Here is a 27,089-nt window from a genome sequence, read left to right on the forward strand (position 1 = left end):
TTCATAGGTCCAGGGATGACAATAAGTAAACCATTCAACTAAAATAGGTTACTGGCTATTTGGACAGGTTAAGGATGTCCAGGAGAAAGGATTTTCTTTTAACAAGTCATGTCACGTAAAACTGAAAATCAAACACCTCCTTATGAGCTACCATTTGTTTGTAATGGTTTTGTCGAGTGTTTACTATTTAAGAGTTGATTTCTACTAATTCTTGACCACATTATGATTTAATGAATGTTTATATAGCACTTTACATCTCCCTCCCAGTACCAGGGTGCTTTACAATAAAAGAAAATTAAAATTTCCAGTTTTTCTCAAATGCTAAAACCCGAAAGCCAGTCCCCTAAACCAAATGACCAGTTCTCTAAACACATTTACTAAATCTAGCCATCATTTTCCAATATCATAAACACATTTCACATGACGACAAACTTCACAAAACACAATTCTCCATTCTCATAAATCTTGACACATTTTTATTTGCTAAACCACAAGTTCCAAAAGGACTCTGCTCATATTCTCAAATGAAAGATCACGTGATGCAAAATGCTTGCCACCCAGTCAGCAACAGTTGAACACAATGAACGTACCTAGCGTCATTCATTACACACAACTCAAAATTGAAGACAATTGTTGCTAATGCTGTGAGCACATGTATAAAATCAAGTTCAGAGTCACAGTTTGATGAAGATTCTAAACAAACACAACGGATGAAGGCAGAGTCAGGCGAAGAGGAAGTTGAGTCAGAAGAAGGAGAAGAGCTGGTCATGAAAGAAGAGGAGCAAACCAATGAGGAAGAGCACTTCAAATCAGAGGAGGAAGAGGAGCAGGCCAACAAGGGAGAGGAAGACGTCAAGGAGGGAGAGCAAAACAACTTCACACCATCATTACAGATGAGATGTGAGCAACAGTCATTGACCATGTCATTGTCCATGCCATGACAATGACTGAAGCTGGACTAAGAGTCCGTCCAAGCTGTTGACACCATTATCAGGGCATTCAGACAACATAACAGGTATTGAACTCTATTGCTTTCTTTATCACAATGCAATTATACAAGCGTTGAAAGTAGTCAATTGGTTTCAAATCAGTTGTTACTGTATTGTAAAACATGTCAATTGACAACAGGTTCCTGTCCTTAGAGTTGAAAGAATCCCACATCGAGGTGGTAGGGTTGCCATTTTTACAGTGGGACAAGAAACCCTCATTGTGGATATGGTTTGTGAGAACAAACACTCCATCAGATCAGACACAAGGTCATTGCCGATAATGTCAACTTTGAGAGCACTAATGATGTCAAACTCCACAATAGACCGAGTTCTGCGGCACCAACAGATGCGAATGAAACAGGTCTATAGGGTTCCCTTTGAGTGCAACTCTGCGCGACACAAAGACCTACATTACGAGTATGTGCAAGTTTACATCCATGTTCACAGTACAGTCAGTGGAGATACTGTTTTGCTCAGTGGCCTATTTTAGTTCTGGACAATATTGTGCTACCTGATTGACTGTTCTTCTGAACACCTGTGCACTTTCACATTTTCACAGGGGATATTGCAGTTTGACGCGATGGCCAGACCTCATGGCCATCGCGTCCAGGTACCTGGTTCCAGGTTCCTGGCTAACGGGGGGGGGGGGGGGGAGGGGCTACTATTTCTGAGGTCATGGGTTTGGAAGAGTTTGTCCACCGGCATGCTGTCCTTGGGTCTTACAATGCCCTACGTCTCCTCACTTTCCTAGTGGAGCCAAAAGACATCCTCCTGGACCGCCAACAACACCATCCTGGACCCGCACATCACATTTCTGTGATCATTTGGGATAATGCACGCTTCTACAGAACAAACCAAATCAGAGTGGTTTACCACCAACTGTAACCACTTTTTCAACGTCTGTCAGCCACCATACTCCCCTTTCCTGAACCCTATAGAGGAGTTCTTCTCATCGTAGAGATGGAAGGTTTATGACAGACACCCAAACACTAAAGACAACCTCCTAAGAGCAATGGAGTTGGCCTGTGTTGACATCCCAGTGCAGGCCTTCCAAGGATGGATTCGCCATTACAGGGCATTTTTCCAGCAGTGCCTGGCAATAGGCAATATAGCCTGTGATCTGGATGAGGTAATGTGGCCTGATGCACCTCAGCGACATGCCACACAAAGATTGTGATTTGAATAAAGTAAATAAAATCACTTCAAACTCTGATCATGTTTTCAAGAGTACTGTTGTGTGCAGAAGATTCTGTTTTTTCACTGAGATGTGTTACAATAGTGTACATGCAGAATTGACTATAGATTTATACTTTTCATATGAAACTCACAAATCCTAATGCCTAATCCTCTGCAGAGATCTAAGAACATCCATTACTATAAAGTTTCTAAAAATATGCATTGACAGTTGTTGAAAACCTCACAAATTGAGCATTGTGTTTTCAATTGTTTTTCTGTAGTGTGTAAAGATGTGTATAGTGTTTATGTTTTTGAAAGCTTTGAGCTGCTGTTTTGCTGTGAAAGTTTGAGTTTTGAAGTGAGAAGGTATGGTTGTGTTTGTGTAGCTTTAGAAAAGGGTGTTGTGTTTAGACATCGGGGAGCACGGAGGACACGTTTGTGAAATGTGTTTTAGCATTTAAGAAAAACTGTAAGAAAAAAAGGATAAAAATATAAAATGCAATAACATACAGTACATGAAATACGGATAAGAATCCAACAAAAAAAGGGAAAAGCACAGTCAACCCAGTGTTTCTGACGTAAAGCATTTACAGATTGAGGACACTGCTGTGATTTTTGTGCCGTGAATTTATAACTACTTTATTTGGTTTCATTGATTCAGTCATTCGTCATGGTTTTAATCTTATTTTCTCCTAAAATTAAAGGTCAATTAAGTTTAGTTGAGTTAATCAGTTTGCTTGAAGGAGCCATCAAGGCCCCTGTAGAAGGTACAGAAGAAGCCCAAACAAGGTGTTATTGTCTGTAACAGAACAGCCACATTTGATGTTTCTGTCTGTTTCGTGAAAGTCAAACCACAGGGGAGTTTTCTGCACATCTGCTGCCACAGACCCAGACTGTTGGGAGAAATGTAGTCACTGTCACAGATGAAGTATTTTGAAAACATGTTTTGTATATATGGATTTAAAAAAAAAGGCTTTGACTAGTACACCTGCTCCTTTTGACCATTTTTATCGTGACAGAAAAAAATCGTATCAGTAATAGATCAATCTCAAATATTTAATGCGAATAAGTGAATTTCTAATCATGGTTTAAAGGTGATTCAAAATATCGATATGTGCTTGAAAAGAAGTTAATGTTAGTTGTAGCCCTGGACCCATTTAAAAGCGAAGAAACATTTAGGTCAAACTCTGTAAGCTGCTGTGTACAGCAGATGTGGTTCACAAATACTGTCTCTGGAGTTCATTTTATGCTTGAAGTGACACAATTTCAAAGAAAAACACAAGGGATAAATATACAAAAAACAGCCACCAAACTACTTTTTTTTAAAAAACCTCCTTACCTCTCTGTCGGGACGTAGACTTGTTTGTTGTTCACATAACTTCAACAACCTTTAACCTTTCAGGGGAGAGTCATGTGTCACGTCACACTACCTGTGAACAGAGGGAACTTCAGGAAAGCTGTCTTGGTTGTTTTTTGTTTAGACGAGCGTAACAGGCTGTAATTACACTTACAGAGACTTTATCCCTGTGTGTTCTTCTCCTTCCTGTCACGGTTCTCACACCCCTTTACACAGAACAAATTTCAAAGAATATGACGCAACAGAAACTTGGGTTAGTTGTGTTGTAACTCACCAGCAGGAGCCACTCTAAATGCTCCAGACTGTGAAGAAGCTCTGAGGAAACAGGAAAAACTCGCTTTTGGACATAAAGACTGAAAATGTTTTCCTGTGGAGGGCTTCTTTTGATATTTCAATAGTGCAACATATTTGTTGGCACGATACTCTAAATTATTTATTTATTTATTGAGTTTTTTTTAGTTGGCTTTCGACCTTTCACAATAAAGCTGAAACGGCTTTTGAAAGTCTTCATAGGACATGCATTGTCTGTAAATGACTGACAAATGCATGAAAATAAGAATTTGAATTAATTATTCAATTCCAAAATATTCATCTTACTTTGTCCTAGCTGATCATTTTGACCAAATTGTGTTTCTAATACAGTATAGAAGAAAAGAGTACCTTGAATCATCAGACGTTTCAACCTCTGACGCTCTGTCACTTTCCCAGCAGGCAGAAGTCTCATGCTCTATTTAGACATGTAATCCTATTGGAGTCATTACTTGATAATAAGCTGCTTTCTGTCACGCATTCATTCTCTTCTTCCTTTACCACTTCAGCTCAGTTAGGTAAATTTAGGATTTAATAATTAGGTTAAACCCAGTCAGTGTTGCCCCCATGTAACAAGAAGGCAAGCAAATTCAATATGCGTATGAATGTCACAGATTCTGACAACCATATTTGATTACTTAGAAAAAAAAAAGTGGCACAGCTCAATTTCCTTAGCACATCTTTGTTTACAAGCAAGCTTTTTATCCTTGAAGATCCACTCCAATCATCTCTTAAAGCGTTCCCACTGGTCTTTTAACTATGATCAGGCTGTTTTAAGCCAAAATTTTAAAAACCTGTGTCCTTTTCCAGGACATAGTTTCTGCATAAAGACAGTACTTCCTCAGAAATTTGCCTTTAAGTTGGGGCGGGACTGTTACCATGAAACAAGCCTCCCTTTATTTCCCATCATCCATCTATTTACGCTCTCTCCAACTAACTTACACCCCCTGACACCCAAACCTAAGATTACCTGGACAACAAAAATGGTGAGCAATGTTAGAGTTTTCCAGCCGTGAAGTTTTAAGCCAGATTCCAGCTCAGATGAGGAAAACAAAGATGTACACGGATCTATTTGTCTACAAGTGGATGCATCAGAATGGAGTGGAGCAGGGAGCTTGTGGCTTGCCGTAGTAGTTCCACGTCATACCTACAAGCTTTTTCCAACATAATTACTTTGTCTGCTCCTGATTCACAAGGATCTGAATAATGTAAAATCCAGAAATGCAATTTTGAGCTTAATTTTCTTAATATATGTCGTCCATCATAAGAAAAATGCTACAAGAACATGTTAAAAACATCAAAATTCAATTCAAATCTATTTGTATAGCCCAAATTCACAAAAAACAGTCATCTCAGTGGGCTTCGTATCGGTAATTGTAAGGTAAACATACAATCAAAAAGGATCATAAATGCAGAGAATTCAATTGGATAGTACTAAAATTTAACTAAACAGACTAAACTAAGCTGGCATCCCTGCCCTTAGACCCTCCTTCAAAACAGCATATTCATCTGAGTGGGTCTTTAATCTTATGAAAACTAGAAAAAGAAATTGTTTTTTTTTCATCTGGACAATGACATTATTATAGAAAACAGTGGAACTATCAGATGTCATTTTTTAACAAATGACTATTGATCATTGTATTCATTCAGAAAATGTTTTTTTTTATATTTTTGCATGTTCTCCTTAGAGTGGTGGTGAGTGGTATTATGCTAATTTTGTATCATTAACAGGCTGCCTTTGAATATATAAACCTTTACATTTGCCACCTGAATTTAAAAATTTAGCCTTAAAAGTTTATTAGCGACACAAAAGGCTTGTGTGGTGAATTTAGACGTCAGAGGCTTGTCATCATGTCAATCCCAAGGCGCCTTCCCAAATGTTTCTCTGTCCGCCAGTTTTAATTATTTCTGGAAGGACTGATGTCCAAATAAACTGCAGGATTATACAGACTGACCAAGTTCTTCACATGAAACAGACATCACTCACATCTCTCGCACCAGACACAGTGACACACCCATCTGTTTTCCTTTTTGTGATGCCTGAATTATTCACATGTAATTGTGGGGAATTATTTTGAATGCAGCTAATGATGTTGTTGGCTGTTCCTTAACAGAGAGTGACCTTTTTAATATGTAGGGCCGGACGCTTTTCTAAAGCAGCTTTCATAAAGTGACATTTGATTAGGGGAGGGGCCCAGAAGAGGTGGCCTCTGGGTAATCTGTTTAACTGACAGAAAACAAACTATATGACCTTTTGAAGGGTTTTTCACAGCGGGAGGTGTTCTCCAAAGAGAATGACCAACCATCTCCTCTTTGAAGGTTGAACTAAAACATGAAATATGAATAAAGTAAGCCAAAAATAGGCTTTTTATATCATGGAATTTGTGACTTTAGACTACTGAAGTGTTCGTTTGCATTTCTGGGAGCAAAACAACATAAAAACCAACTCTGCAAGCTCATTGAATATAACTGTCAGTGAGATCCAGTGCATGGTTGAAAATCATTTTTTCTGTAAAGCAAACTTCTTTTTTTACCTTGAAAGAATGTAAATTATTGGGTCTTTTGGTCAGTTGCTGTGAAAATGGAGCAACAATGACCTAAAATGAAATCATGGAGCAAAGAACTGTAATTGTTATGTTTCAACTCAGCAACTTCTCTAGCTGGAAGGTGAACAGCCCTCTGTGACTAAGAGCAACGGGCTGAAGGGTTCAGATTTGTAAAAACTTTTCAATCCTCTTAGAAAACAATTCTGCCTTTTGTTCCTATCCTGTTCATTTGGTTTTTTTTTTCAATATTTTCATCTTAAAACCATTTGGCACCTTTTTGGATTTCTTACATAAATGTTTTTGCTGTGAAGAAAAGGTAAATCTCTCACACACTCAAATGATTTTCTGAAAGGGAATAGGTGACACATTTTACTTGCAGAAATTTTTCTCTTGACATATTTGGCTTTGTTTCCAGTTTTTGTCTGAACGTTTTTGCTAAATTTCATGCATACTTTATTTTGCTTCTCATCTGTTTTGCTATTTTAAATTAATACACCCATAGCTGCTTCTTTGTATGTTTGGATGCTTTTTTTCAGATTCTGTTGCTGTTTTGTTTCGGTTTACTGTCATTTAACTTCTGTTATTTACTGTAATTTTTGTTTTGCATCTATAAATATTTAGTGTTGCATTATTTGGCAGTCATTTTGTACATTTAGTATTCTCTTGCCCTATGGTGTTGATGAATTTTTACCATATTTATATTTTAGTTTGACTTCTAAAAGCTGTTTTTCTCACCCCTTTTCTTTGTCTTTGTGCTTGTCGAGTGGGCTCAGCCTTCTGAACCTTTGGACCCTACAGGGGTGTCAAACTCATTTTTACTGAGGGCCACATCAGCATAGTGGCTGTCCTCAAAGGGGCAGATATAACTTTTACATATAACTAAATGTGATGAAAAATAAATGTAACTATTCCTTAATGTTAAATAACTCATTATTTACTATAACTTTTTAAAGTTACAATTACAGTTGCATATAAAACATAAATTTGCTTATTACTATAGCATAAATCCTTTGATATGACTCCCTTAATGAAGGATCAAGCTGTCCAAGTGAAAAAAGAAAAATAACATAAAACTGAGCTAGACAGAACATGTGTTACACGTATAACATTTTACAAAAAAAGAATATGCACATAAGACCTGCAAACATCGAATAATTACAGCAGCTACACATAAATAATGTGTAATCGACTAAAAATAAATTTTATTTTAAGTAATTAAAAGCTTTCATGCTCTCATGGGCCACATAAAATGACATGGCGGACCACATTTGGCCCCCAGGCCTTGAGTTTGACACATGTGCTCTAGTAAGTCATGTAGCAGCACTATACAAATTAGTATTTGTTACTTTGATTCAAATTCCCACGGCAGAAGAAAACTCCAGATTTGTGACAAAATATGTTATTTGAGTTTAATTTCCTGTGATGCTGAATTCAGAAAGAGAGGACTTCTGTGAGACCATTTGTTCTGATTCAACATCGTTCATCAGACTTATGAAATGAATCTTGAGTAGGTATTATCAGGCAGCAAAAAACAATCTTAATCTGGTTTCATTACCCAAAACGTCTTTCAGAAAAGAACGATGAAGGGGAATATTACAGGTACTTTTAGAAATCTTCAATTAAGAAAAGTCATAGATTTATGGGCTTCTGTTAAAAAACTCCAGAGGCAAACAAATCGAGGATTTACATCATGTGCAAGACCTCGTGGAATTTACAGTGAGATTATTCTTACACGAATAATTATAAAACCCTCATATCTGAGTTTTTCCTTTGATAGAAAAGCTATTAGGGATTAAGGGTATCAAACCCTGGCAGGTCTCTTACACCTCCAGCAGAGATTTAAACCTTTTCAGCTGCTTACAATAGGGGTAAAAGGCAGAAGAATTGATCATAGTGCGGTCCTCAGGTTGAGTCATCTGTTGTTTTGGTCTGCCCCCCTCCCTCCCTGAATGAGTCTGACCTGATCTCACCCTAACATTCATTGTGTCTCTCTGGAAGACGCCGGCCGCGCGCTGCTCAGCATCAGGACCACTCTGTCTGCATCAGCGCGGGTCATCACCCATCGCAGGAGCCGAGCTCCTCTGTCTGCACGCCAACAGCGGGCTGAAACTGACCCCACGGAGGGCTTTTTTTTTTTTTTCTTCGGAGGGCATTTGTGCTATGGGCTCTGAACGGGATGGATCGAACACCACCAGAGTCCTGGCCAACCAGTTCGTGCAGCCGGCGTGGCGCATCGCGCTGTGGTCGCTGGCTTACATCGCCGTCCTAGCGGTGGCCGTTTTCGGAAACTTGATCGTCATTTGGATTATTCTTGCGCACAAGCGCATGAGAACTGTCACCAACTACTTCCTGCTAAATTTGGCTTTCGCGGATGCGTCCATGGCCGCGTTCAACACCCTCATCAACTTCATCTACGCGGCGCACGGACAGTGGTACTTTGGAGAGGTCTACTGCAAGTTTCACAACTTCTTCCCTGTTGCTGCTGTGTTTGCAAGCATCTACTCCATGACGGCCATAGCCATCGACAGGTATGACTGCATCAAAGACATTTTATATGCTAAATATCCATTTGACCCAGCAAAAAAGAAAAAATTAAAGTTCAAAAATAAAATTGGTGCTTCAGTTGGAAGATCCAATATGTAAGCGTTTCTCATTTTGTCACTAAATGTAGTCCGTTGAAAAGTGTTTTAGGCCAAACTGCTGATTTATTATGGTCTTTGAATGGTCTTGCAATACTTTATTTGTCTAAAAAAATGTATTAAATGTACTAGACATATATGCAAATCACTATTTATTTGTAAAACAATGAGGTACTCAGACTCTTTACCCTGAATATGATGACACGTCATATGGTTAAAAAATGTTTTCAAACCATCAGTTAGCATGTTTACCCTTAACCCCTTTGTCTCCACAAATTTATGTTTTTTTCCACACTGTATTGCTAGAAGAAAAAAATCAAGTTTGTGTTTTCCCCATATTTGAAGGGTTGTTTGATTTTATTGCAGATGATAAAAAGAAGCTGTCTGAATTTTGAAATGGATGGTAAACAGTCGATGTGATGATTTTGCTCCGGCTACAGCCCCCAGACAAAATTCAGAAGAAAATGGCGTTTTTGGCCTTTTTTAGCATTTTCTTGTTACATCATTATCATGATGAAGGACATACATGTAAATTAAGAACATTAAGCTCAAAATAGTATTCCTGAGTATTTTTTATTCAACTTGTTGTGAAGCAGGAGCAAAAAAAAAAAGAAATCATTTGAAAAGATTCCATCTGTGAACTAGAAAATACACTGGATGAGCCATACGCTCCCTGCTCCACTCCATTCCGAGTCATACACTTGCAGACAAACAGATCTACCAACATCTTCGTTTTCCTTGTCTGGCGTAAAACTCTACAGCTGGATAGCTCCAAAATGGCTCAACAGTTAAGTTTGACGGGGGTCGTAAGCTAGCTGGAGAGTGTCAAAAGGGGAATGATGGGAAGGGGTGAAGGTTACTCCATGCCACAATACAGAGGTGAATTTCTAATGAACTCCTGCGGCTCTGCAGAAGCTATGTCCCAGAAAAGAAAGACAAGCAGTCCTGAAAGATTTATACAAAACCTGCTAGAAACTGCTGTCGGATGATCCTCAGGTGGTTCAAATGCGGTGCAAGCTTTAGTCGACTCCATTTAATAGATTTGTGTGTTGTGACCGTCTGCTTGTAGATACATGGCCATCATCCATCCTTTGAAGCTTCGTCTGTCTGCAAAAGCCACTGTTGGAGTCATCTTTTGTATCTGGAGCCTGGCTGTGGTTCTGGCTTTTCCTCTCTGCTACTTCTCCACCACCCGCACATTACCCAGCCGGACCTTCTGCTATGTGGCATGGCCCCGGATGGCAGACGACCCCTTTATGTAGTTATACACTGTATTAGGACAAAATGGCAAAATATTTCATTAATTATTATCAACAAAAACATCATTACTTAAGTCCTAACAACTTTGTGTTTTATTCCATTGTGGTTCTTTGTTTGTGCAGGTATCACATCATAGTTACAGTCCTGGTCTATGTGTTGCCTTTAGCTGTGATGGGCATCACATACACCGTTGTTGGGGTGTCGCTGTGGGGAAGCAAGATTCCTGGAGACTCATCTGAAAACTATCTTGGACAACTCAGGGCCAAAAGAAAGGTAAAAATAAAATTGTTTAATTGTTTCTCTGTAAACAATAAAACTTTTGAGCCATTTAGGCCAAATTCTTCAATTTATTTTTTTACAAAACATGAAATCTGTGAAGTTTTAAGCAAATAAACTTTACTTCACTCAAAGCTGTACATAAAAACCTGGTGCTTCACAAAAACTCTGCAGAATCAAAATGTGTCGATAAAATGCTTAGCCTAATTGTATTTGCATCAAATATAGTAACTCAGCAGATGCTTTTTCTGAGATGACCATTCTTTGAGCAAATCAAATGTCAGCGTTTAGAATTTGATGCTGGCAGCCACAGGAAAATCTGAAACAGCGGAGAGTTGAGTCCTTTTGAGCTGATTAAAAAAAACAACAACACCATTTTTGATAATCTGTGGAGGCTGGATTCTGCAAACTGATTCTGCTGTTAGAAATGAACCGCAGTAATCAAGGAGACAAAAATGTGTGATTCCACTTGGAAATAAGTTGATCAGAAAAAAGGAAGGAGGGGATCCACCTGATGCTTTAGAGGGCAAATCTTCATTGGGAAAGCAGAGGAGACTTTATTCGAGTTAGCCTGGTTGTCAAAAACAAAAATTTCTTGCTGAATTTGTAGTGAATCATTTAAAAATTTCAGTTGTAGATAAGATACTGGAACAATAGTGGAGAGAGCTGGGTTCTCCCTCCTGCTTGAATACTTTAAAAGTTTGAACGGACAGGATTTGAGTCTAAAACAGTACTGAATATGTCCACTTCATAAAGTGAAATGGCCATAAAAAGATCAAGCAGGATTAAAACAGAGATTGCCCTGCAGCTTTAGCTTTGTGGAAAGATTCTCAACAGGGAGGAAAAGGAAATCCATGGAACGTCCTCTCCTAAAAGCAGACTGATTGACACCAAGGGAGACATTTGCTTCCCATGGTAACGAAAGGTTGTTGGGTTGTTTGAGGCGTGCATTAGAAAGAAGACTTCTTCATGTGCTGAATGGTTCAGGCCTACTATTATTTTTATTCTGTTTGCATGGCAATGTTCACGCTGTGTAACAACACCTAAAGTTTAGCTTATTCTCAAAGTTTCATTGCTCCAGTAAAGTTACTGATAGCTGCATAAAGATGCCTTTTTCTTGTATTTGAAAACATTGCTTTCAGACCCCTGAAAAAATGTAGCCGTCATCAGCAGCAGCTTACAACAGCAGAACATGGATTACGGAAATTACAGCGAGGATGATGAGCATCTATGTAGACAGCCCGGGGATTAATGCCACAGAATGGAGTTCATTGATAAACATTGCAAAGGCTGCAGGGGAAGATAGAGGGTTGAGAAGACACAAAAAAAAGAAGCACATCTTCACCACTGATTAACATTTTGAATTTACTAAATGTCTTCAAAACCAGAAAAGCTTTGCTAATTCTGCAAACTAAATGGAAAACGGGACAAAATAAACGTCAAGCTGTGGGAGAATAGAAAAACAAAAATGATACGTAGCGACAACAACCGACACAAATATTTTGAACAATTAAAAAAAAAAATCTGATTGGCAAAAGGCAGAGAATTGAAACCAGAAAACCAAATATATTTAAGTCTAAAAATAAAGCTGTGACATAATATTAGACCCTCAAATAGCATTCAGGGAGTAGATGAGAAGAGATCACTCTCATGTCTGTGTTAGAGATTAGCATCTGCTGCTAGTCTGCTCCAATTCAGTCTCCTGTGCTGTTACACACTGGTGATTTCTGTCACGGTCTGTCATGTGTCTCACTCGGACCCTTCTGGTACTGGTGCGTCATCACTGACCTTTCCCCGTCCTCTCACACCAGCCAGTGTGGGACGCATTTAACAGCAACATTAGATGTGACTACAGGAAAAGGGTCAAAAGACACACAAAGATAAGGACTGTGATTAAATCCTGGTCAAAATAAGTGTTTGAACAACTTAAAAGAGCACCAACACCATGTTTCTCATGCATAATTTATAAAGGTATTGATTTTTTTTGGATCAAATTGTGTTGCTAAATCCTGTATAGATTCCTTTGGAAAATGCTATTTCAATTGACCAAACCCCTGTTTTCCTTTAAAACGGTTCCTTGAATATTTGTGGGAAACAATGTTTTTTAATAAAATCATGTAGAGTTTATGAATAGAAGAAACTCCTCCATCTTTGTTCAATTTAAACCAATAGTCAATTAAAGCTGTTTTTTATAACCAAACAAGTCAGCTGTTTTTTATAACCAAACAAGTCATTTAATTGCTAAATGGCAGAAATCACCGCGCCAATCATGGAGCATCTTTGGTAAAACAGACCTTCTTTACATAAATAAAAAGGATGGAAGTAGATAAGTTGCATGATTCATCATTTGTCCTTTCCTCTGACAGATTTTAAAGTTGGTTTTGACCTATGGTTATCACTTCCTGTTTTCTCCCGAAGGTTGTGAAAATGATGATCATCGTGGTGGTGACCTTTGCCCTCTGCTGGCTGCCCTACCACGTCTACTTCATTGTGACCGGCATCAACAAGCGTCTGAGCAAGTGGAAGTACATCCAGCAGGTTTACCTGTCGGTGATGTGGCTGGCAATGAGCTCCACCATGTACAACCCCATCATCTACTGCTGCCTCAACAGCAGGTAAGCGGTAAAACACTTTGTGTCACGATCATGTTGATTTACAGCACGCTTACGCTGTTGTCTGGCTGTAGATTTCGGGCGGGCTTCAAGCAGGTTTTCCGCTGCTGTCCCTGTGTGCGGGTGTTGAGCTACGATGAGCTGGAGCTGCAGAGCAGGAGACTCCGACCGTGTCACCAGAGTAGCATCTCTCGAGTCGACACAAGCATCCTGAGCAAAAGCAAGAGCTTTGGTTCCCGTGGAAACAGGTCAAAAATGAAATCCCAGCACTTCAATAAAAACAGTTAAACTTTCAAGTTTTTGCCAGTAATGCAGATCACCATCATGTTTTCTTGCCTGCTCTGTTGGAATTTGACTTTGTTTTAAAAAATGGACTCTGAGTCAAACAGAAACTATTCCTTGTTAAGGAAATTGTGTTCCTGTTTTGGCCCTTTTGGAAGGTTGCCGTGATATAGGTCCCATGGGCAATTGAAGTACAGTGGTATAGTGATAAAAGCAGAAGTAGTAGTAATAAAGGCTGCTACACCTGCATAAGAATCCTAAAAATAATTCTCTGTAAAGAATTATTAAATTAGTTTTAAATACACAAGCATTTTGTTTTTTTGAGGTTCCTGAAAGTGTTATTTCATAGATAAAAATTACTTTTTTTTCTTTTTTTTCTAAAATTGATGGCCTTGCTTTTAACATTGCTATCATATGCTCACCTCAAACAGCTAAAGACTTCTTTTGTTTTTCATTATATTTTTCTCTAAAAATAAGCTAATCAGTTGAAAAACAGGGTAAGTATTTAAAAAGATACTTCTTCTGGTTTAAATTTTTGGTATTGTGTGTGTGTGTGTGTGTGTGTGTGTCTGTGTGTGTGTGTGCACTTGTACTGTAGATGTGTGAACTGATGGAATGGGACAAGCAAAGGACCAGAGGATAGGTTGCTATCTCTAAAAAAATGTTGCACTCTGTAGACAATAAACAACTACGCTTTATCCTGGTGGTAAAAAAAATATAGGTAAGCTGGAGGAAAAGAAAGATGTAAAAAAATGAGAATGAAGCAAATTAGCAAATATTAAAGGTTACATTTTCAATAGCTAAATATTAACAATGGACTGCATGATGGTGCTTTTGCTCTTGCCTCACAGTGAGAAGCTCCTATCTGTGTGGAGTTTGCATGTTCTCCCCGAGCATGTGTGGGTTTTCTCCAGCTACTCTTGCTTCCTCGCAGCGTCTAAAAACATGCTTCCTGGGTTTATTGGTTACTATAAAGTGTCCCTAGGTGCGCATATGTGAGTGTGCCCCGCAACAGACTGACGACCTGTCCAGGGTGTACCACACCTTCGCCCATCAGTAGCAGGAACAGACTCCGGTAACCCTGTGACCCCAAAAACAGATATAGCGGGTTAAGAAAATGGATGGATGAATATTTTAACCATTAAAATAAAAGGTGATATTGTGTTTTGCATTTATTTCACGTCCTGTGTTAAACAATTGATGAAAAATACAGCTGGTGTGAATGTATGCTTTAATTATATGCTTTGTAATCTGGATGTCTGTGGCACCTTAGAAAAGAATCTGTAAATTAAGTTAACTGAAAGTGCCAAAAATGTCCCGCAATACCAGTTAACTCTAGAAAGTCATTACATTTGTTTTTATTTTTATACGTATTTATATTTGTCATATGGATGTCAGAAATCTGCTGTTTAGATAAATGTGTTAAAGTCAACAGGAAGAAGCTTTTGAAAGTTTAAGATAAAACATACTAAAAGTATTTTTTAAAAGTTAAATCTCTTCAATTTTGCTTTTTTTGTCTAAAAAAGTAAAATGATCAGAGTTGCTTCTTTTTCTGTATAGACAACAACACGCCTGTGGGATTAAGTGGTTTTTAATAATATGTGTGCATTTGAACCATTTTGAAGTGCTCTCGTACATAATTACTGTCAGCTGGATCATGCTTATATTGAAAAATCTGTTTGTCTGATTAAAGGGAGTCAAAGCAAAGCATGTGATGTTTTTACCAGGACAACAGATATGTGTGAAATGGCAGCTCAAATCATCTCTATAAAAAAACAAACAAATTGTGACGTTCTGTTTGAAGCCCAAAGTAGCCTGTGATTGTTGATGGCATCATAGATTTGCTTTCAATATGTAAAAACAAAAGAAGCAATAAAATGAGATATTTTTTTATTTTAGTGTGGCACATCACATCAGCAGTTTTTAATACAAATTGTTGCGATATTGTATACTGATAAATGGGAGGATGCATGCTAACAAAAAAACTAGAGATGCGGCATTGCCTCACTTATTTCTGCTAACCCCCAGAAAACATGTGAACTTACATATTTACAATGTTCTAAAACTGTTGTTATTGCTGTAAAAAGACATAGTTTTCTTTAGATGGATAATTCAAAAACATCCTGAGTTTAGTAAACTGAACAACTTAAAAAAGTTCTACTTGATCTCTATCTTCACAAACAAGAAGAGAGCTCCTGTAAAACCCTTTAGTGACTGCTCACGTTTTAATATTTTCAACTTCTCAGCATGAATTTACTTCCAGTAACCTTCCTCATTAACAAACTGACTCTTGTGGTTAACTATGGTGACCCCGAAGTGCAAATCACACTAGCAAATCTATGCGAAAATGTATTACAGATTGTCGCAATTCAAAAGAAAAAAAGGAAAAGAAACTAAATAAAAATGAAAGGTTTAACCCTTGTGCTATCCTAGGCACTTTAACATTGGGAGTTGGGTCATCTAGACCCACTAGACAGTGTGCTGAACCTTTTTTCTTCAGTGATTTGTGATCTTCACTGGTGTCCATGGATTACATGAAATCCTCTCCACCTTTGTCATGGTAGGGAGAACACGTCAATGGTCATCTTGACCCAATAGGATAGCACAAGGGTTAAGAAAACAAAAACATTTTTAAAAAAAGTAAAAAAAGTTCCTATGATCCAACCGGATTGATGTGTCTGAGGCAATTGATTCAAATCAAATTGACCTATAACATTTTGAAATCGTTTCAAAATGAAATAAGGCGATGCTAATCAGCCTTGTAATATTCCATTTGGATCTAGACATAAATTCAGTTTATTATAACGTAAAAATGTTATACTAAACTGTCTTCAGAGCGGACAACACACATGATGACAGCAAAGAATAATTAAGGCATCATTACGGTCCAATTTGTGAAAAAACACTTTGAATTTAGCAAAGATTTGTGACCATACAGTGTTGTAGAATCTTCTAATAATGTTCCCTTTGGATTATTTTGATGTGGAAAAACAAGAGTGGGTTGAACTTTAGGAAACTAAAATGTGAATGGATTTGACATTAATTCTTAAATAAGAAAAACGGAAAGGTAGGACTTTAGGACATCACTGATTAGATGATGATCATGATCTGCATACCTAAAGGTTTATAATTAGTATGGAGCATATCCAGTACCTTTTGGTCAACAGAAGGGACAAATGTCATCATCCAATCAAGTCACAGTTTCTTATTATGTTTTGTTTTTTAACATTTCATTTTGAGTTGTGAGAATTCCTTTTGTCTTCTAAAATGTTTCTTTTTGATTTCATTAAATTTTTTTTGGAATTGTGTTTTGGTTTCTGAAGTTTAGCTTTGATTTTTAAAATAGAATGTTTTTTATTTTACTTTTGATATTGTCAATGAGATCTTTAATTTGTTTTTGTATTTGGTGATTTGCTGGTGTGATCTGCACTTCAGGGCCAAACAGGTAATACAAATGCAACAAAAGCAAAAATACATGCAGTCAAAGCATTGGCTCATTTTAACCTTAAAGATTGTGCATCATAAAACACCCTTTAATTAACCAATTTTCATCTCAGTTATATTTTAAAAAAAGAAGCAACCAGGCAAAAATTAAACTAAGGGCAGAGAAACTATAGAATTACTTTTCAGCAGCTGATCACATAATCACTTAATCAGCATTTTTTTTAAAGTGTTACAGAAAAAAGGGAGTAGACCATGATCAGAGGAACAAGCATGTGGGCAGAGATGACAGCTTCAGCCCTGTGAAGGTAAAAAAAAAATAGATTAGAGGTTAGCTGTTAACTACCTCCATTTTTTATATGGACGTTTCTGCAAAAAACAAACAAACATTAATGTGCACTAAAACAGTTTCATGCTTGCATAAAGAAGCCCCTCATGAAGACGGGGTATTTTCTGGAAGCCACTTTAATGGCTGTCAACTATATGAGAATTAGAGGCAAACAAACCACACTCACAATAGATAGTTTTCAGCCATTTTTAGAATTTTGTTTTTCACTCTCTTAACACTATGTTTACATCACAACCGAAGAGGATTTTTTTGGAACAATCCTGAAGACTACAAACACATTAAGTGGAAAAAAAACAACTACTGAATATTCCACAGGTTCCAACATCCACAATTTATATTGAAAGAAGTGCATCTTACCTTGAAATAATGTAACAGTTGTGTCTACTGGTAAGAGAGGAATGCTTTAACACAACCTCCTCGTAGTCTTCGTCATCAGTGTTTTTTATTCTTCCAACGTCCTCCACAGTGAAAACTTCAGTTGGAGACAAAAGCATCTGACCAATATTCTTCTTACAAATGTTTTCCTCCAAGTTGATAAAGTAGCAAGAGTTGATTTTGAGCACGGTCGAGTCCTCGAGGTCAGTAAGGGATGTGTCTGTGTCCACTATTGTGAAACCAGCTAGTCTCACCGCTGAGCCCAATTTGGGTATTTGCAAGTCATCAACAATAGCATAGCCAGTCTTGCACTTCTGTGGCTTCAACAGCATCAGAGCATCCATGAGGAGAAAATGAAGCGACTTGAAATGAAAGTTGTTTTTGTAAGTGGTAAAGTTTTCTCCCATTGTCTCCACTTGACTGTTGAACTCTTTTGTGAACTGTTTGTCTCCACTGTAATACGCTGAAAGTGCAGCAGTATGTTCTTTGATTCCTCCGGGGATAATGAATGAACATTGGGTGTTTGCATTCCATGCTTTCTGGTATTCCACGCTTTTGTTCAGCTCCCGCCTTAACAGGCCCGACTGAATGACAGTCTCCATGGCTTCTTCACGACATCCGTTATACATGTCATCCACAACATTTTGGCTCCTGTCCAGCAGCTTCACACTCCCAACCAGCACCTGCAATTGCAAGCATTTAGTATACTTTGAAAGAACACTGGATTAGCATTAAAAAAATACTAGTCACATAATACTTACATTTGTGTTGCTGTTGAAAGTTGTGAAAATAAAGGCTATCAGAACCAGTTTTTCCTCGGCAAACATTTTTGTCATCTTTTAGCAGTCCACTATAAAAAAGAGGAAAAAATAAAGACAAAACAATCTCTTCAGTGTTAGTTTTGCAACTGTTCAGATGCTAAAAGTTATTAGTGTGGTCTGGCATGCTGCTACCAAGTTTGTTCAGACAAGTTATAATTCACTGGAATTTCTTCAGATGTCGCAATTTCCTTTTGCTGAATTTAAATAAAAACTTCAAGACTAAAACAAAAAGTAGAAGTTCAAATGACTACAAAGACATACCTTAGGACAAGAAAGTTGAAGTAAGTGTTGCAAGCTTAAAACTAAGGCTTGCACATAGAACTGCTGTGCGAGGGAAATGGGAGGGCTTCTGTTGTAATCGCTTTCTTTTTCCTGAGGAAGGAAATTGGACTTCTACGGGGAGTTATGCAGCTCACTTGTTTGCTGCACTTTGGCTTTAAATATTCTGTACAAACTGGAAGTAGAGTGAAGATATTCTTCTTTTTTCTTAACTTTTTGTTACATAGCAACAAAGCATCCCTCTGAGACAATTGTAATGGAATTCAATTTCATTCAGCACATTCTGATTTAAAGCCAGACCTAAATCTGTTTAACAGATGCAGTCACCATGCCAAATAACAAATGTTTAAAAGCAGATTCAAAGCAAAATGATTAAAATACAACAGTTGGGAAAGGGTTACAACACTTTCTAAGGGTGTGGGTCTTTCTTTCATGGGTTTGCCCCATGAAGCTATTATTCAGAAGTGTGAAAATGAAAAACATATTTGGGTAGTCCAATCTTGGAGTCGCTGCCCAATAGGATTCTGTCCAAGAGTACATTGATGACTCATCTGAAAAGGACATAATGGAATCCAGAACAGCAAGGCTCATCTTACATTTGCTAAAAAACAAGACTGCAGGGAAAGGATTATACACAGGTCACAGACATTCACCACGAACAAAAGGTTTCAGTGGCAGTTTTAGCTACATATATATGCAATGGTAAGTATCGCCAAGTTGCATTGAATCATAGACTTTTACTTAACAAATGTTTTATGTAAAAATATTATTCTGACAAAAAGCAAAAATAATTCAAAGCACCTTCTGTGTTCCACAAACCAGGATATGCACAAGACTGGCACATGGGAAACCAGGGTTCGATCCCCAGGGGGCGCAATGAGCTTCATCCAGTGTGGGTCCTTAGGAAAGAGCCTGCCTAATTATGTAACAACAAGGGGGCCCAAGTTTTGGTCTCCCTGTGCCGGTCCCCCGCCCAGATAAAATTCAGTGTTGTGTCAGAAAGGAGATGCAGCATAAAACTCTCTGCAAAATCACCTTTACAAATCAGTGAAAGTTGATTGTTGCCGTGGCGACTCTTGAAGGGATGTGCCGTAAGGTGAAGAGAAACATTGTAGGAATGGAGGGTGGGACAATATTTATTTGGACAAAATAAAAAAATAAAAACCAGAAACATTTGGATTTATGTCTTCGGTAAAGAAAATAAACACAACCAAAATGTTTACACATCAGATATTGGTTTGACTACAAAATAAATGATAATATTTGCATGTTCAATAGCAGGAAAGATCTATCATAATGATTTAATATTTATTCAAAGTTATTACTTAAAGTCTTGTTGCCTAAAACACTTTTATTATCTGGAACTTTGAACTTTTTTGTGAATGCATGTTTCTAAGAGTTTTAGAATATAAACCTAATAAGAGCTGAAGTAGTTCTTTTCCCAGTTACTTGTTGCTTTTATTTCAGTAAATGTAGTTCTGTTTTTGCTTTTACTTGAAAAACATCATTTAGAGTAAATCTGTGAAATTGTAATATTTTCATGTAGTTAATGCATAGAAAAGGATGTCCATATATGTAACGCCTGTCATCTACAAACAAAATAAATGGATATAAAAAATGTAGGTTCAGAATAATTTTGTGCTTTTACGACACAAACTTATCCTTGACCTTATCCCCTAACCCCTAACCCTAACCCTATTTATTTATTTAAGGGACAATGCATACTACAGTGTAGAGTACTCTAAAAGTAATGAGACACTGTAAATATGCAGGATTGTAGCCTAGGCTAATTTCCATCCTCTGTCCCGTTCTGACCATGGCCAGCCGCCTAGAGACTAAAAATAAAATGAGTAAAATGAAATGAATGAAAAAGAACGAACCTACTAATTTATTTGAGCAAAAGATTTACAGCTTTAACAAATGTTTGTGTCTTTTTGTCTTTGGTAACATGACTCAGATCCAGACAAAAGCTCTTTTTGATTAAACTTTTCACAATGTTCGGAAATAGAACCTCCAAGGAACGGACAGAGGATTTTGACAGTTTGACAAAATCATAATTCAATTCACTGCAGTCATGACACTGTGTTTTCTGTGAAGATCTGATAGGTTGCTGGCAGATAGAAATTGCATATCTAAGTAACGAGAATGTCAGATAAATGCATCTAGACATTAAAGAAAAACACAGTTAGAAACAACAAACCGCAACAAGAATCAAGTTTCTTATGCACATGGGAGGAAAGCAAGTGTGACGGAAGAAAGTCCACCACCCTTCTCTTCTCAAATGTCTGCTTCTTCCAGTGCTCCTTTTATTAAGACTTCAAGTAGGAGGTAACAATTTCCAAACAAAGAAAAAGGTTCATTAGAGGGTGTCGTATAATGAACCATTTGGGAGGATTCTCAGCTCAAACAGTATTCCTTATCAGCTAAGGACAGTGTGTCGTAAAACCCCTTCATCCTAGCTGGGGATGAGAAACAGAAGAACAAACACACAAAGTTGTTTCTAAAAAGGTGAAAAAGTCAATCTGAGTTAACATTTAAACAAGGATAATAATAGAACACTTTCCTTCACAGAAAATTAATTGCTTTAAAAAGGAAGAGACTACTCTACTGTAGTTTAATTGAGGACTTTAACAATTTGTAATCTGATTGGCTAGCAAGAGGCCGCATGCCCATTAGGTGCTATTAGGAGAAGGGTGCTGATTGGTTGATCAGATTTTAGAGACAGACAGACAGACAGATAGATAGATAGATAGATAGATAGATAGATAGATAGATAGATAGATAGATAGATAGATAGATAGATAGATAGATAGATAGATAGATAGAGAAAGAGACATGAATACATGTATTTATTCATAAATAAACAATTCTTATTTATAAATAAAGAAATCATAGACATATAAAATAAATAAATATATGTGAATATTAAATGAGGAGCGGAACTTTGGACCGGAAATAGCGCAACTTCCGCTTCCTGTACAGGACCGCGAAAAAACGAAGCAGTCGATTTCCAGTAAACATCGATGTGCAGGAATATGTCTGTGGTCACGACATAACAACAAGTACTTTGGAGAACCTAAACTTAAATGAGGTAATATAGCACACTATAGCATATTTAAACTTAATAAATTAAGCTTCGCCATTGTTTACCGCTACGATAAAACAAAAAGCACCAGCAGGAGCTGTGTTTTATCAAACCCCCGCCTTCTTTTTCTGTACTAGTAGATGTAGAGAGTAGTAAGGTTCAAACTATTTAAGCTGACTGGTGCAAGAAAAACAACGCGATTCCAAAAGTTATTTATCTTTTAACTGTCATGTTTATGCATTCTTCTTTCTTTTTGGTCAAGCATAAATGCTTTCTAAAGATGCTGGTGGAACTCATGTAGGTCTAAACTCTCTAGACCCACACACTTTTGAGGTTTACTAGTTATGACCATGTTGTTACTCTTTGAAAAAAAAACCTGATTGAGTGTATTTATTTTCACTTATCTTCATTCTTGTGTTTAATTTACACAAAAATTATTCAAGTAAACATGTTGGTATAGTTATTATTATTATTATTATTTTTTCTTTTGAAACCCCTGTGTTCTCTGTCATGACTTGTAAATTGCTGTTGGTCAAACTAAAAGGATTTGGAATGGTTTGTACTTCTGTTGAATTTTATTAACATGCTATGTTTTCCGCAAAGGTTAAAGATAGCATAAAGTGGCTGTGTAATATAATAGATCATTAAATCCCAATTCAGGATGAGCAAATGGGGAGACAGGCTGAAGAAAGTTGAGCTGCTGGCTCAGACCTTTCAGTCCAACCCTCTGACTGCACGCTACAAACCTCGACTGTGGCCATGTGAGCCCTCGTCTGTGTGGAGGCTCTTCCCTCGCCAGAGTATGGCCGTGAGCTTCGTTCGGAGCTGCAAAGAGGTACGCGAGGACAACCAGTGCTTTATTATTACTTTCCTCTGCAGTCGATCATGCCAGTTTTCTTGTTGTACTCCTTTATAGACTGTGCATGTTTTTGCACTTGAAAAAGAAAGGGAATCACTGGGTCAACGCATTTTCCTGGTTACCAGTTACAGTGAGCTGTGGCATTACTACAAGTATGAATATACAACTTTACATCCACATATGTAACAATTGCAGTTTTTTGTAAAGAAATAGAATAAAACCAAGACTAATTTAGCCTGATGTGTTTTCCCTCCCAGGACTTACCCTCAGTCATTGATGCACTGTTATGAAGTGATACCAGAAGGGGCTGTCTGCAAGCTCTACTTTGATCTGGAGTTCCACAAACCTTCAAATAGAGGATCTGATGGAGAATCTATGGTCCTGTTGCTCATCAAGGTAGTCTTCATTTCCCTTTCATTCTATTTCCCTGTTAAAAAAAGGGATCTGGATGAAGCTCGTCTGCTGGACTATTTAAATATGTAGTTGTAGAGTTAGATAAGTTAATTCTTCTCTATGGATTCTTATAAATCGCCTGTCCGTCCTGGGGGAGGATCCCTCCTTCATGTGGACATTCCGGAGGCTTCTTCTTTTTTTCCGGAATCCGTTTTTAGGAGTATTTTCCTTACCACGAAGGAGGGTCTAAGGACAGGGATGCCAGTTTAGTTTAGTCTGTTTAGTTAAAGTTTAGTATTATTCTATTGAATTCTATGCAATTATGATCCTTTTTGATTGTATGTTTACCTTACAATTACCGATACGAAGCCCACTGAGACGACTGTTGTTTTGATTTTGGGCTATAGAAAAAAATTGAATTAAATTCAATAAAATTATTCACTTAATATAACTATGTGTCATAAGTGTAAGACATTATTTTATTTCTGTTAGCCTAAATCCTTTTTGTATTTGCAGTACGTCTGTGAAAAATTATTGGACGTCTACGGGATCGAATGTTCGGAGAAAAATGTCCTCAACCTGGACTCCAGCACAGAAGAAAAATTCAGTCGACATCTTATTTTTCTTCTTCAGCATGCTGCTTTCAAAGACAACATACATGTTGGTACGTTCAGCCTCACCTTCTGATGGAGACCTGGGGTCCAATATTTGTGTTTACCTTTTTTAGATGATTTAGAAATCATTTGATAGTAGGAAAAAGAAACCAGTATTAAGTAACTCTGTAAATCACAAAAAAGCCTTTTTTTTCCCGCAACGACGTCTAAAAAGTTGATTCTAAAAAAGTAAAATTGTGAGAAAGATGGCTGAAAACAGGATGATCTTTACATCAAATCTCATGTATCTGCATGACAAAAATGTAATTTGTTCTTACTGAAGACAGGCGCAGTGGTAGCCAAAGCAGTTTCTGAATTCCTATTTGTTTCTGCTGTGTTATAAGAACTTGAATTGAACTTGATGTGTTTTTGCAGCTTGTTTGGCTCTTTAATCAGATTAATAAACATACAGCCAATGTAAATTCATTTGAACTTTAGATCATCTATTTCACTCATTTCATTTAGCCCTCTCCGTATGCATGATTTTTATTTTTTTTCCTTAAGGGAAGTTTGTCGGTGCGATTCTTCAACCTGCTTTGAACCAACTCAAGCGTGATCGTGGAAAAGGAGTGAAATCCTCCGCCAGAAGCAGTGAAACTTGGTCTGTTTGTTTAACCATTTTCAAAAGCACTTTTTGTTCATGCTAGTTTTTATATTTTGTGTTTTTTTGTAATCTTTTTATGCATTTTTCCTCTCTTTAAGTGCTCAGAGTGGGACTCATGTTTCTGAAAGGAAAGCAGCAGAAGTGGATGGAGGAGCTGAGAGTCCACCGATAAAAAGGCGTAAGGCGCTGGAGCGGGACCTCAGCTTCCTTCTGATAAAAAACAAAGAGGGCAAAGATGGCCTCTTTGTAGATCTTGGTAATTAAAACAGTCTTTAGAGGTGTAATATGTTGTTATTTTATGTATGTACTTGGTTCGATATACTATTTCTGTTTATCTTAAAGCACTAAAGTATACCTGCAAAACTCTTAGAGTGTTAGCATTTGCAAAGTTTACCTTTCACCCTGTAATCACACAGGAAGTGGCCTCCCTAAAAACAAGATCGGCACATTTTTTAAAATAAAGAGACAGGACGTTGCACTTTATAGATTGTCAACGTTGTTGCCCAATACCTTTTCAAAGAAATCTTTTCTCATGACTTAAACGTAAACCCTGATAACTGTACACAAAAACTGCAGCAGTGGTTCTAGGAACTACTGGTCTTGAAGGAATTCTTTTTTATTTAATAGAGAGATTGATGAGCAAATATATTATCATGTTAACTACACAGGAGTTTACACCAAGAACAGAAATTTCCGCTTGTACAAGTCGTCAAAAGTGGGGAAGAACGCTGCGTTCACTGTGGCAGAAGACAACAAGTTCATTCCTCAACCAGAGAAGGGAATTTCTGCTGAGCAAAGTATCTTCCTGGCCTCCTTAGTGTGTAATTTGAGGTATAATACAGTTTTTTTTCTTCATTTTTTTTTAAGTTTTATTTTCACACATGAACTTTTTTTTCTGTATGTCAACAGCTTTACAGGTCAGACAATTCTTACCTGGAATGTTCCGGAAACCAGTGACACTAAAATCTCAAGATCCTCTTGTCAGCAGGGATCTGACTCTGTTCCAGGTCTTTTTTCATTTCCCTCAGGCTTTTTTCAATGCATGTCTGTAATCCTCAACTGCTGCTCACTTAGCTATGAAGTTCTACTTTTGCTGCTACAAGTACTAAGGATTTAAATTCAGAAAATATTCACTCTGTTGTTAAGTAAAAAAAATAAAAAAAACATTTTTCTAAAAAATGAAAGATCCTCTTATGGTTCAATTTTGCTAATGTTTTACCTCAAGCTTTGTGACAACAACACATTATTCTTGTCATTCACTAACTATAGGTCCTTTTTCGGGCTGCTCAGTGTCCCCGTACCCAGAGGTGGACACATTTGTGCTGAATGTGGTGAAAAAAGAGTCGATACAGGGAAGTAAGTGTTTGAGAGCTGCAGGACAGACTTCTGCAAAGGACATTTTTGTTTCACTTCTTTCTGATCTTCTATCATTTCTCAGTAAGGTTAAAAAAAAAAAGTCATCAGCTTTTAAAATAAACATACAACCTAAGATGTTATGACTTAAAAGGGAATTAAAGTGATTCAAAATTTACCTTTGGGTTCCTAAAAAATCTTAATTTTTCTTGGAATTACAAATAAATAATGAATTCCTTAAAAAGCTTTAAAATGTATTTTCTTTAAATTTCAAGTGAAGATGTCCTAAACTATGTTAACTCATTTCCTGTAGTGTTTTTGACTAAAATGTTAGTACGACAAAGTAAATGATGTTTGAAGCCCTCAGAAAGATCCGAACACAGACGCAGCCAGTCATCGTCTGACACCAGCAGAGGGTTTAGAAAGTCAAACAACCACAATTTAACAATATTGTGTGTTTTTGTGTCTGGAAGTGAACTCCTCACTCAGTATCTATCATGCAGCATGTTTGACTCCATAGGATTCTGTAACTTTATTTCATTATTTGATTCCTGCAGGCATCAGAAGATGGAACTACTTTGCTGCAGAACAGCTTCTAGTCTACGACATTGCTAAATATCGCTGGTGTGAAAATGTGGGCAGGTTTCACAAAAGCAACAACATAATGTATGTACTTGATGTTGGGGTGCCTGTGCTTGTGTGCATTTCTCTTTCATTTTTTCTTAGTTATTAATCTTTGTCACATTGTCACTCGCAGGATTGTTGTGGATTTAAAAGAGGAAGTCTGGTACCAGAAGTGTCACGATCCGGACTGCAGAAACTTTAGGTCTTCAAGTAAGTTACAATGCAAAACAAAATATATTTTTATAATGGTCAAAATATACTTGATACAAGGAAATAACTTTCACTGTACTGTTTCAGGTTACCCACTCCCACAGGAGATCTGCATCAGCTACATCTTGAACCTGGTTTGTTGATGTAAAACTCTTTAGTGGACGATTACATCCTGAGATTTGAATGAAACTCTCACATCATCTGTTCTTACAGGATGAGGAGGACCGGGTTTACCTGATGGATGAAGCTGGAAACTTTGAGCTGAGTCAGGTACCAAATCAGTGTTCACGGCACAGGGAGCCTTCGGCGGAGGAAGCCCCCACCATGTGGGGAGATGACCAGGAGGACCGGGAGTTTTCAGAGAGTCTGACTGACTTTGAACAAAACTTTGGGGAAATCTCTGACCAGCTGCTTCTCACAGCAGACTCAGAGGATCAGTAAAGAATGAAGCAGCTTTTAAACATGCCTATAACTCCTACTGGCATCTTCTTTAGTGTTTCATTTCCATTAAACTGTATCATTTGTAATTTTTGTGTAACAGTTTGAAAACAGATTAAAACTACTTTATAAATGTGTGTATTATTGATGCGTCCCATA

At 37.5% G+C, this 27,089-nt stretch overlaps 3 protein-coding genes across 4 annotated transcripts in view; 2 read left to right on the forward strand and 1 right to left on the reverse strand.

Annotated features, from left to right (window-relative positions):
• LOC144990305 (N-acyl-aromatic-L-amino acid amidohydrolase (carboxylate-forming) B-like) overlaps nucleotides 1-3,802 on the reverse strand; it is an 8,484-nt gene extending 4,682 nt beyond the window's left edge. Inside the window, exons 1-2 of the mRNA XM_078943460.1 lie at nucleotides 3,677-3,802; nucleotides 3,505-3,595 (exon numbers count right to left, since the gene is read on the reverse strand). The gene's annotated coding sequence lies outside the window, so the exon portion shown is untranslated. The remainder of the gene's footprint in view (nucleotides 1-3,504; nucleotides 3,596-3,676) is intronic.
• Nucleotides 3,803-6,548: 2,746 nt separating this feature from the next.
• Nucleotides 6,549-13,586, forward strand: LOC144990310 (neuromedin-K receptor-like). Of its 2 annotated transcripts, XM_078943475.1 has the most exons (6): nucleotides 6,549-6,693; nucleotides 8,376-8,905; nucleotides 10,086-10,274; nucleotides 10,399-10,549; nucleotides 12,971-13,167; nucleotides 13,239-13,586. In XM_078943475.1, exons 2-6 carry the CDS (start codon nucleotides 8,538-8,540, stop codon nucleotides 13,450-13,452), a joined length of 1,119 nt encoding a protein of 372 aa, XP_078799601.1. In that variant the 5' UTR covers nucleotides 6,549-6,693; nucleotides 8,376-8,537; the 3' UTR covers nucleotides 13,453-13,586. The 2 variants fall into 2 exon arrangements, with proteins under 2 accessions (XP_078799601.1, XP_078799600.1); XM_078943474.1 differs by lacking the exon at nucleotides 6,549-6,693 and having other exon boundaries at nucleotides 8,412-8,905.
• An 8,095-nt stretch (nucleotides 13,587-21,681) lies between these two features.
• LOC144990309 (DNA-directed primase/polymerase protein-like) lies at nucleotides 21,682-27,063 on the forward strand. The gene is made up of 14 exons (XM_078943473.1): nucleotides 21,682-21,802; nucleotides 22,457-22,631; nucleotides 22,713-22,807; nucleotides 22,913-23,051; nucleotides 23,565-23,712; nucleotides 24,206-24,302; nucleotides 24,404-24,561; nucleotides 24,974-25,136; nucleotides 25,215-25,312; nucleotides 25,575-25,661; nucleotides 26,216-26,324; nucleotides 26,416-26,492; nucleotides 26,580-26,626; nucleotides 26,706-27,063. Exons 1-14 carry the CDS (start codon nucleotides 21,798-21,800, stop codon nucleotides 26,931-26,933), a joined length of 1,626 nt encoding a protein of 541 aa, XP_078799599.1. The 5' UTR covers nucleotides 21,682-21,797; the 3' UTR covers nucleotides 26,934-27,063.
• Nucleotides 27,064-27,089: the final 26 nt, after the last annotated feature.

The sequence above is a fragment of the Oryzias latipes genome, assembly GCF_053564925.1.
Source record: "Oryzias latipes strain Hd-rR chromosome 1 unlocalized genomic scaffold, Olatipes_Hd-rR_3.1 chr1_Y".
Classification (NCBI taxonomy): Eukaryota; Metazoa; Chordata; class Actinopteri; order Beloniformes; family Adrianichthyidae; genus Oryzias; species Oryzias latipes.

Bases quoted from the DNA above. Each gene is read 5' to 3' on its own strand.
- LOC144990310 (XM_078943475.1), top strand. From the start codon at position 8,538: ATGGGCTCTGAACGGGATGGATCGAACACCACCAGAGTCCTGGCCAAC. The intron at 8,906-10,085 runs GTATGACTGCAT...GTCTGCTTGTAG, and splicing joins ACGGCCATAGCCATCGACAG to ATACATGGCCATCATCCATC. The intron at 10,550-12,970 runs GTAAAAATAAAA...TTTCTCCCGAAG, and splicing joins AACTCAGGGCCAAAAGAAAG to GTTGTGAAAATGATGATCAT.
- LOC144990309 (XM_078943473.1), top strand. The intron at 25,137-25,214 runs GTATAATACAGT...GTATGTCAACAG, and splicing joins TCCTTAGTGTGTAATTTGAG to CTTTACAGGTCAGACAATTC. The intron at 25,313-25,574 runs GTCTTTTTTCAT...CACTAACTATAG, and splicing joins GGGATCTGACTCTGTTCCAG to GTCCTTTTTCGGGCTGCTCA.